Source organism: Montipora capricornis, chromosome 2 (genome assembly GCF_036669925.1).
Source record: "Montipora capricornis isolate CH-2021 chromosome 2, ASM3666992v2, whole genome shotgun sequence".
Classification (NCBI taxonomy): domain Eukaryota; kingdom Metazoa; phylum Cnidaria; class Anthozoa; order Scleractinia; family Acroporidae; genus Montipora; species Montipora capricornis.
This window is the reverse complement of record NC_090884.1, coordinates 42,034,322-42,044,849: the sequence shown is the minus strand read 5'-3', so window position 1 is coordinate 42,044,849 and position 10,528 is coordinate 42,034,322. Positions and strand designations below refer to the sequence as shown.

The window sequence follows — 10,528 nt, the reverse complement described above, 5'->3', positions numbered from 1 at the left end:
TGACATCAGATCTGATACTGCCAGTGATACAAGGATAATGTTGCTATGCGTGCGCAAGCTCACTTTCCAGTATATTAAGGCAACCACAATACTGTTGAATGCTATGATGAGAAAGGAAAGTGCAACCAAAGGACCGTGTGTAGTCCAAGCAAATCTTCCATCGCATGGCATCCTGTTGAGTTCACTGTCGTTCAAGCTGGCAACATCACTTGAAACATTGCCGCTTTTATTTTGACCACATGTTAACAAATCCATTTCTAGGTTTCTTTTTTGCCTGTGGGCCTTGACAGTCCCCGCTGCTTCTTATAAATGTTCCAATTCTAGTAATACGTGATGAATCTTAAAAGAAATTTAAAAGAAGATGCAACGTCATTGGTTGCTTTCGGTAAACATACGTCAAATAGTGGAGGAAAGATTTTCTATGTATCGTTAAATTGAATCGAACATCTGCAACACCACCACGCAAGCGTGTTACTTAGTCTACTGAATGTAAAAAGTACGTGGCCCTAGTCCTTCGAAAATCAATATGGCAAACGCGGGAAAGTTAATTACAATACAACCTTTAAATGTACTCGATATTAAATTCAAAGCTAAAAGCTTGTGGGGTCGTGTACAAAATTACAAATTAGTGATAAGATGCTAGAAATTATTGAAAAGGCATCTTAAAAATTTAAGAAGACGATTAAAAATATATGAAATTCTCAGATCTATTGTTGATTATTTGCCGGGCTGAAACGTTGGAATTAAAATCGTTAAAAGCATAACATTTAACTGCAATTTTCAAAAAGGATTTCGTGTCCATGCAACGACCTATGGCGTTCCAGAGGACAGCCCCTATATAGGCGATGGAGTTTTGACCGTATTTTGACCCAAAACGCAGAGCTATCAACCCACTCTTCATTCTTGAAACAGATCTGTTGCTGTGGGTTATCAACTGTTCATCTAATATAAAGCATACGACAGAAACCCTTGTGAAACAAAGCTTATGATTATAGAAAGTTTATATTGATGCATTAAGGTGTTCCACTTTATAGTAGCTAAAACGTCAACTCTTTGCATGTCTAATAAAAAAAACCAAAAATGATCCTGGCGGCACGGACGGCCATGTTGTTTTTCCAATATCTTAAAAGTAACTCCGTCTGACTTACACTTCCCCACACTGGCAACACGTACGCAATGCATGGCTGGAAAACCTTCAGATAAAACGACTTGCACACAAGACTTAGGAGAAACTTGGATTTCTTTAGCAGGCTCAATTTATTTGAGAAATTTGTATATAGCTTTGCCGGGAGACCTATATATATAGCGTCAAGCTGTGAGCGGTTTCTTCTCCCATTAAGTTATGGGCAGACGATAAATGATTTCTTGACAGATAATATTTAATGACCACTCATTGACCACTCATGCTATTAAGTTTACCCTCGGCAAATTGCTTGAAATAGAAACATTGAGTGAATGGAAGGAGCAACGATATGCAAGAATGATATTTTATTATTTAAATGATTGGATGAAATAGTCCTTTGCAATTATATAAATAACTAATTTTCGGATGTTGCATATATCAAGAAAGCCGCATCTGAAGAACGGGTAGGCTTCTTGATATCATTTTAATAAAATTATTCATCACCTTAATGACATGACATGCTTTTAATGTCCAGTTTTCTTTATACTGAAAATTTAGTAGTAATGCACAGCTTTTTCATCTCGTTATCACTGAATGTCGTTCAACTTTACTCCAAATCCCTGAAATAAGCTTGTTGCTATGTACTTTGTAGTGAGATATACACATATGCGGATCTGATGGCCTGACCAGCGGTTTTGATCTGTATATGGCACATAATGTACTGACTAAGTTTCATGGGTACTCTGTTATTCATCATTTCCCGCAACCTTACCTACCCCAAAGCACGAGTTCTAAGTCACCCAGGGTGAAATCCTGTCTCTGCCTATGTTAAATAACGTGATCTTTCGCTCTTATAACCCATTCCCAGATCCCGAATTTACTTTCGACTCTTGTATGGCTGTATCTGTAACGTTGCCTGACTGGTATAAGTAGGTTTTTAGAAATTTGTCATGTTTTGGTAAATTCCGAGCTCTAATCATTGGTGCGTGTTGTTTGTTTGCGTACTTGTAAAGGAACCATTAACTGACATTTGCGTATAGGAACTGACGGCATGAAGGGCCTCACGAACTCAGGTAGGAAGGAAACGGAAACAATCTACGATAATTCATTAATTAATCTTAAAATAATTAATAAGGGAAATTGAAGGTAGTAATGTTCGACTTGTCGTCAGCCGAGTCACGAAACACCGATTTTATGGAAATTTGAGCTCCCTATAGAAGACTTGGTTTGTATGCATATGGTGCCCTCCTCAGTATTCATTATTTTTTCGGCCCCAGTTGTTCGAAGGATGGATACTGCGATCCACTTGATAAATCACTATCCACTGGACAACTCAATTGGTTTTGCTAGTGTTAATCCGCTGGATAATGATTTATCCGGTGGATACCATTATCCATCCTATGAACAACCGAGGGCAGATTAATTTCCTTTGCTAAGCAAACGTTTGATTCCGCGCTTTGTGACTAACGCCGAAGTGAATGGCCTTTAATATGGCAAACAAAGTTTGGACGATGTTGACGCGTCTTCTTAAGTGACGATAAATTTCGTTTACCAACTTTTGTCCGTTGGGACAGTGGTAATCATGTCGCTATATTGAACACAAGGAGGGCTATGTGTTCGAAGAGAGATTGCTCAAGCTTTCGTCGCTCAGACATTTAAGACTTCACTCGTTCACCCGACATTCTGTAGTTTGAACCGCGAAAGAGAACGCGCAGCGAATAAACCATCACCATGGATACCGATAGCGACAGCGTCATCTTATTGGGCACGCGCGCGTGCAACACTAGTACTGTTAAATGCGATGGCCAAACGAATGCAACACTGTTGTTCACTCCTTAGAACAAAAGAAATGTTGGATGATGTTGAAGACGATGTTTGATGGAAATCAAACTTCGCTCAACAACATGCAACATCATGAAAAATAGTGGCCAAACGAGTGCAACACATTGGATTCAACAATGTTGGATGATGTTGCACCAACATGTTGGACCCATTTGGCCAGGCCTTAACTGCAAGAAACGTAATAGTGGACGAAATTAAAAATAATTCTGCCCTGCGGGGCCCCAAACAGTGTCAGTCTTATCACCAGTCCCCAGTTCCCGGTTACAAATATTATGATGATGATGCCTAACAGAGTTTGCGACGTCTTGCCCTTTACTTTTACTGTAAACCCCTGTGTTGTCGCTTGCTGAAAAATCTACAGATGGGTAAAATAAACAACTTACTGTTGCATTTTGCTTCGCATTTATTTATTGAAATGTCCTTAGGAAATATTTGGAGATGGCATTTCCGAAACCCTAAGTTTCAAAATTCTCTGCGGGAGCATGCCCCCAGAACCCCTAGTTTGGAGCGCCTTGGGCGCTCGAAACATTCTTCGTGTGCGTAAACCCCTGAAAGTCAGGAACTTGAAGACCACATGTTTGCTGTAGAATCTCATTTCCTTGGTTATGCACTGAAGAATCAGCTGTTTTGCCACATGTCTGTCTTTCGCAAAACATAAATTCACCAGCAGAAAAAAAAGTACGCGATTTAATTATTCTTTTGAAGCAGGAATTGTATGGACCTTCTAATGTGGCATGCAGCTCCTGACATTGGCGAGTATTACTTGAGCATGATTGTCAGTGGAATTTTTTGTGTTGAGAGCGCTTACCTGTTACCAATGTGGCTGCACGGCTACGATTCTCCAACTCGATGTGATGTGAAATTTGTTTTATAGGGTGTTCCCGCAAGTTAACCATTCTCATCGATATCTAACAGTTTATTTGACCGGTAATTTCCTCTGTCAAGGGTTGATCACTTGCAGTTAAATTACTTGTGTGACCATTATTAATTGTTGTTCCCCATTTTTGGCTTTTTAAAGAATATGCAGCGAACGATGACAGACATTGCAAGAGCCGCAAGCAGAAATGAGGAGTCATGATACTTTGCCATTGTAGAATTGTTAGCATTCTCTTGCAGGCATGAAGTATTCACAAAGATGATATATTTGGCCCTACTGGGTTTTAATTGCCTTTTCTCGCTCCAGCTAATTCAAAAATAACAGAGGACACGACATTTTATCTGCCGAAAGTAAACCAAGAACAATTTGAACGTTGTTCTTTTTTTTATGTTTGCATTTTTGTTCTGCCGAATACCAAACATTTTATACTTTTTGTCACATTGAACCTGCTAATGTAGTTTTTACGAGCAGTGCGACATAATGCGCTTTCGGGCTTTTGACCTTGTGAAGCAGTAGTCTTCATTTTTCAAAACCATCATGCAATGCCCTCTTAAAAAGGGTTCAATTAGAAGACCCATCAGGGCGGCAGTGAATGTACCCCCTCCCATGGCAACCACAATGTACCCCATGGCGAACTCCTTATGAGGATCATCAAACCTCTCCCTGAAAAATGCTAATGCATTTACAAAGAAAACTCCGATGGTCGCGCCTCCGGTAAAGGAAAGCACCAAGACGATCCACACGTTAGGCAAGAATCGGTACCAGGCGGCCAGGAGGAAAAACAGAAGATGTGCAACTTCAACAATGGACAGGACCCATAGATACGGCAACTTGGCCCTTTCGGCCCATTCAGCTTTGATGCAGGACAATACCACAAGGTATGATCGCCCCACCACTTCACCCCCCAGAAAAACGAAAATGTAGTATTGGTAATGGTCACGTGGTCTAAAAGGCGCGTTGGGAAATGCCAGGGTTGTGATGACAGCTTGTATGGTCATGTATTCTGAGAACCATGCAATGAAAATTGGTATCAGGTTCGGAAGCATCTGACGAATAACCATGAATTTTTCTTGAGAGCTCAAGGAGCCGTCTTCAGTGCTGGTGTTCTCATCGTCGGTGAAAGGGTCTTCAGCGTCATCTGTTGAAAGAGACACGTTCGCGGAAAATCATTAAAAATACCCTTAGTCTTATCCCAACAAAGGCTTTGTTAACTTAAAGGGCTATGTCATGCAAAATGATGTAATTTCATGGCACCTAAAATGCCCAAAAATTACAATGAAACATTGCTATTTAACAATTATTCCTCGAGCCCGAATGGGCTCTTAGTCAATAGCCCATGAGGCCGAAGGCCGAATGGGCTATTGACTCAGAGGCCATGAGGGCGAGAGGAATAATTGTTTTAGTAACATCCAACTAGTTGGTCAAAAAAATATCGAGACAAAACATCTTTCGCTAGTTAAAGCTAGACTTTAATTCTTTTTTTGGTTTTCAAAGCCAGCGCTTTTCGCTACTAGTGGGCTATAACAAATAGCCTACTAGTAGTTCAACCAATCAGAACGCAGCATTGATAATAGACCACTAGTTGGATTTTACTAAAACCACTTAGAACTGCTGAACAACATAAAAGAAATACAGCAAAAGGAAGAAGAAGCATGGATGGACACAAATGGATACGATTGAAGCGAATTACATTTGGACAATCTTGAAAAACGACGACCCGACGTTTTTCAACTTTATGGCAAATCGCCTGCATTTGAAAGTCGTTTTTGCTCAGAATCATCTTGTTTGTGATTTAACGATAATTTTATCAGTAAAGGAATTCCACATTACCAATTTCGAGTTGTAAACTAAAGATTTTTCCTGAACACTTTAAAACATAGCCCCTTTAAGGTTACTTTCACTCGAATTGATACCCTGGGATTTCTTTTCTACTCTACGGTCCTCTTCTACCTTTACTGAAAATAGATTCAGTTTTTAAGGTGGGTTTTCAGCAAAACTACTTACAATGTTGTGTAATTTGTGTTTAGAGACATCGGGTAGCTTGCTTAGCGAACCATTTTATACTGTACCGGAGCAATTTATTCCGACTAGCGAGGTGGTGAAATAGTGCGCTGCTAAGTTTAAGGAGAGCTATGATGTTTCGAAACGCTCTCTTGTATTTTTAGCCTTATAAAAAATTAGGCAGAAAAGAACAAAACAGTTCTAGGAATCACTTAATGCAAAGGCCTTCTCTTTGGTTTGACAACAGCCTGTTCTGACCTTGTTCCTTGTTCCCGTGTTTTCTTTAAAAATCTGATTGTGTTCCCTTGTTACCGAGATTACTTACAAATTTTTATCCCTAAAATAATTTATGTTCCCTTGTTAACTAAGACATGTTGTCTTTGTTCTCCTGTTCCTCAGTGCAAATTTGCCATGTGCCCTCGCTCCCCAAAACCCCTCATTTTGTTAAATCATTTGTTGACAATATTTTGTTTGCTTCGGAGCGTAAGAAAGGGTTTCTTACCTTTGTTCTCCAGGGCAGTATACTCTACTCGGACGTGTTCTTCCGCTGGGGGACTGGGAGATGATTCCAAGTGTTTCTTCTCCATGGCGTGATAAGAGACAAATATCAGGAGCAATGTGGTTGCCATGATTAAAATTGTGACGTTTGGGGAAACACAGGCCCAAGTTGTCATGGCTACACAAATAAAGGATATACAGTTAATGTAGGATGTAATAATAAATTAATACTCCAATATTGTACCAGTTGAAACTTAAATACAAGGGTAACATGTTTTTCTTAAAAACTAGACGCTCTATGAGCGTAAACTGGGTTGCCTGTGATACTTGTTACACAAAAAGAAAAAGCACTTTGTTGGATGGTATTGAATTGCAGCGTTCCAGTTAAAATTTTCAATTGGGGGGTCATTTAGACCATTTGAGTCACCCTGATGTCGTGCCAGCAGTTCACACGTTTAATTATTTTGTAATGTCCTCTCCTGTTTTGAGGTCTTTTACTTTTTTAAGCTTTGGTAATACATTCAGTTCAAAGATAACAAAACTAGCCTGTTTCGAAACTAAAAGGCAAGCCCCTACATTTCGACCGTGCACCATTTCAACGGAAGAGCCTGCTTGCAGACTATAACAAAACACGCCCTTGAGTAAAACTCACTCGTTTCTTCTTTAAGTTCACTATATATAGTCTGCAAAAAAACTAACTGCCAATTGCTCTGACGGACGTTTTCCTGCATGTCATGCATGTCTTGCAGTTGCACTAAGCAAACGTTTAAACGCGGCCTTGGTGCAAGAGGTCCTGAGTTCGATTCCCGGATCTCGCATCCTTGTTTCGACTCCTTTCCTTTCCGTGTAGCTAGTAGCTTTAAATACCCGTAAAACGGAGCACTGATGGAGAGGGGGGAGTAAAATGAGCGCACCGTCGACCTCAGGTTTGTCAGTGATTAAAAGTTACTGTTACGAGTTATCGACGTTAAATAAGGTCTACTTTACTTTACTCTACTTTTTTCCACACACTAAGGAAGGGCTGAACATATTGTTTCCGCTTCATACCCCTCTTCTTTTCATTCTAATCTGATGCTAGGTCAAAAATTTCATTACCTTTACGTTTGCACCAAAAAGAATCGCAAAAGCCGGGAGTTAACAGTAAAAGGCAAGCCAAAAGACAGATGAACAAAAAATAATAATATGGTTTTTATATAAAACTCTGAATTTCGAATTCTCAGCGACAGATTGAAGACAATCGATCGTAAAAACACTAATGAATCAAGGGAAAGGTCATGATGTTCTGTCAAAAGGAAGAAATTTATCAGGTGGTAGGCAACCACAAAGGTGCACGTGATCACCTTGTGTCAAGGTTCTTGTTCACATTGAATGAACTATCGGAAAGAATGGTATTCGTGCGTCGCTTTCAGAGTTAAACAACGCACTTTTTCGCCAAGAAACTTCCGTCTTTCGTTTTTATTAATTTTTTTGTAATATTTAACTGAATATTTACATTTCATTTGTCGGATCAGGAAGACTTCTTTGCCGGGTTATTGACTTGAGACTCTTATCTGGAACACTGTTGAAGGCGCTGAAACTGGATTTTCCTAGGAGTAATGCTGGCTGGGCCCATCCGAAAAGAAAAAAAAATCTGCAAAAAGTAGGCTATTGGATCGAGCTCGAATGCAGCATATTTCTCATCATCTCCAGAACTGCTCAGTCCGGAGACAAAATACTGCTTCTTTTTTGTTTCTTCTTCAGAAACGTGTCCTTTTTTTACTTCAGGGTAACTATTTGCACAATGAGGTTGAGTAGCCAATCAAAACAGAGTTTGTAATTGAAAATCTAAACATCTATGAGATCCGAATTATCGCAAATCATATAATGCTAACAAACACAAAAGCAAAGGAAATTTTTAATAAATGTGAACTTTAGTTTGTACTATCTGAATGATTTTGGGTAAGATTAAAGCGATATATTGTTGAAAAATGTTCGTGTTAATGAGAAATGTAAACAATCTTTGCACTAGTAAGTTGTAGCAATAAACTGGGTTAACCAGAAACCAGTTAGAGAAATATTGTTGGCTTTCCCAAATAAACTTTATTATACACTACAGAGATAAAACAAATCTTTTTAGTCAAGCTCAAATATTACACAACACGATGAATCCACAAAGGGTGAACATTTTCACAAAACCTTTTCCAGCGAAAACGTTTACATATTTGCTATTAGAGGCAAACAACCGTTCCCATTTCAGTGCGTACGTGCGTGAAAACAAGAACCCAATCCGTGCAAAAATTGTAACCATACACAACAAAATAAATTTCTAACCGGATTTCAGGATCAAACCCTTTTCTGAAGAATCTTTTCCTTAAATAATGAAGCAAAAAATGGACAGTAAGCTTTGTTTCAAATAATTCTTGACTAAAAAGAATTATTTGATTGTCCAAAGGTGCGTTGTTCATCCGTTGATGCTATTGAATGTTAATATACATATCGTGAAATAGCGTTATTGAAAGTTCTTTCGCGTTAATGAAGTTCATGGAAGTGCTAATGAACGTATATCTGCCGTATAGTTTCAACTGTTGACGTAAATGAATGTATATTTTGCGTAAATGAACAGCAATTTGAAAAGACGTAATATAAATGGCCAAGATGCTTTGCACGAAGGTGATACTATCAAAACCAGTAGAGTGGTAAAACTGCCGTTGGAAATTTGAATCCGAAGCGGCTCGATTCTAAACACGTGATCTTAAACAAATTGTCATGTGATCCAAAAAATGTTGTCACGTGATCCAAAAAAGTGTTTCTTGTTGAATGCCATGACTGCCAACGCACTTTACACGAACCACGTGACAACTCTTTTATGTCATGTGACGACTTCTTTTGCGGATCGCGTTATAAGTTTTTTGAAGCCCGCATTTAAAAATTCTAACGGCAGATTTACCACTCTAGTGATTTTGATAGTATATGATGTTTACACACAACTTCCTTTGCATCGATGTTGCATATTTTGAATACTTTTGGTGAAAGCTCGGGGGTAACAACCTTTGACCTCAGCTTTAAGTAATAAAATAAATATATCAAGACCTACCAGTGTAATATAAGGGAGCCATGACAAATCCAGCGCCTGTGCCAGCGGAATACGCACTTAATGTCATCTCATGATAAAACGAAGTGAGGGCTAAGAAGGTCACCTCGCCGACTCCATAGCCGAACGAAGTTATCCCTACACCGATTAATTTCCAGTGAACTTGTTCTGCGAACGCTAGCATAAGAAATCCAACGATTCCAGACAAAAAAACAGTGGTTATGCGCGCAAAGTATGGGATATTTTGCATAAAAAAAGGAGCTATTAAAGTGACGAGAAAATACGGTCCTATGTCTGCGATAAGCACCATTGAAGTTTGAATAAATGTTCCAGCTAATATGTCTTGCGCTGCAGCGATGACAAGTGAATACGTTGAGTACATCAATGTCCCAAAGATGAAGAAAGATGCTACCGTGCGAAAGCTTTCTCTCTGTTGCTGTCTGTTGAAGCTACAATTCATGAAGGAGGTGGCCAAAGCTCTCGTGTTGTCAGCCATTTCGCGGTTCTGTAGTCAAGAGTAAAATTGAGTTCTTGACTTGAAATACTTCGAGCGAACGACACAAGAAGTTTATCGAAGGCCTGATTATAAAAATCAATCGCTTCGGTCACTTTTTTGGCGAACTAAAGAAATCTTCGAATTTTCTTTTATCGTCAAATGCGCCAGCTGCCTTTGAGAGTGGATCCGCTTTCCCGAGGTTGTTTTAAGTTCCTATCGATAAGAGAATCCAACTTCGAAGAAGAAAATCGATCACAATTTTTTTGCTTTTGGAAAGGATAATCTACGTTATTCAATTGTTACTCGCTTTCCGATTGCTTCAACAATTTGGCAAACCGACGTGGAAAAAATAACTGACTTGTACAAACTGAAAAAAGCATACAAATTATTCATGAGCTTTTAATTGTTTTCGGAACACATTTCAACAATTTGCATTTGCATCAGATTATTATGTTCAAAAACACTCAAAGTCATAGTGTTTTTTAAACCGGTATGAGTCGATTTCGACCTTCCGAATTTAGATAAGATCTCAATTTGAAAAGGTTCATTTTGAGAATATTTTTTAAAGGACATATTAGAACGTCTGCTCGTGGAAATCCATGGAAGGCATTATATAACGAC

The 10,528-nt window shown here is 39.0% G+C and overlaps 2 protein-coding genes across 2 annotated transcripts in view; both read right to left on the bottom strand.

Moving 5' to 3' along the window:
- The window catches only part of LOC138038015 (adenosine receptor A2b-like), a 2,149-nt gene extending 899 nt beyond the window's left edge, over positions 1-1,250 (bottom strand). Inside the window, exons 1-2 of the mRNA XM_068883839.1 lie at positions 1,149-1,250; positions 1-339 (exon numbers count right to left, since the gene is read on the bottom strand). The exon at positions 1-339 is cut by the window's left edge and continues 899 nt beyond it. Coding sequence (XP_068739940.1) covers positions 1-255 — 255 coding nt within the window. The 5' untranslated portion in view covers positions 256-339; positions 1,149-1,250. The remainder of the gene's footprint in view (positions 340-1,148) is intronic.
- A 2,105-nt stretch (positions 1,251-3,355) lies between these two features.
- LOC138038014 (uncharacterized) lies at positions 3,356-10,046 on the bottom strand. Its single transcript, XM_068883837.1, has 3 exons — positions 9,415-10,046; positions 6,346-6,519; positions 3,356-4,980 (listed from the first exon to the last, which is right to left on the bottom strand). The coding sequence occupies exons 1-3, from the start codon at positions 9,905-9,907 to the stop codon at positions 4,304-4,306; spliced, it is 1,344 nt and encodes a 447-aa protein (XP_068739938.1). The 5' UTR covers positions 9,908-10,046; the 3' UTR covers positions 3,356-4,303.
- Between the last annotated feature and the right edge of the window lie 482 nt (positions 10,047-10,528).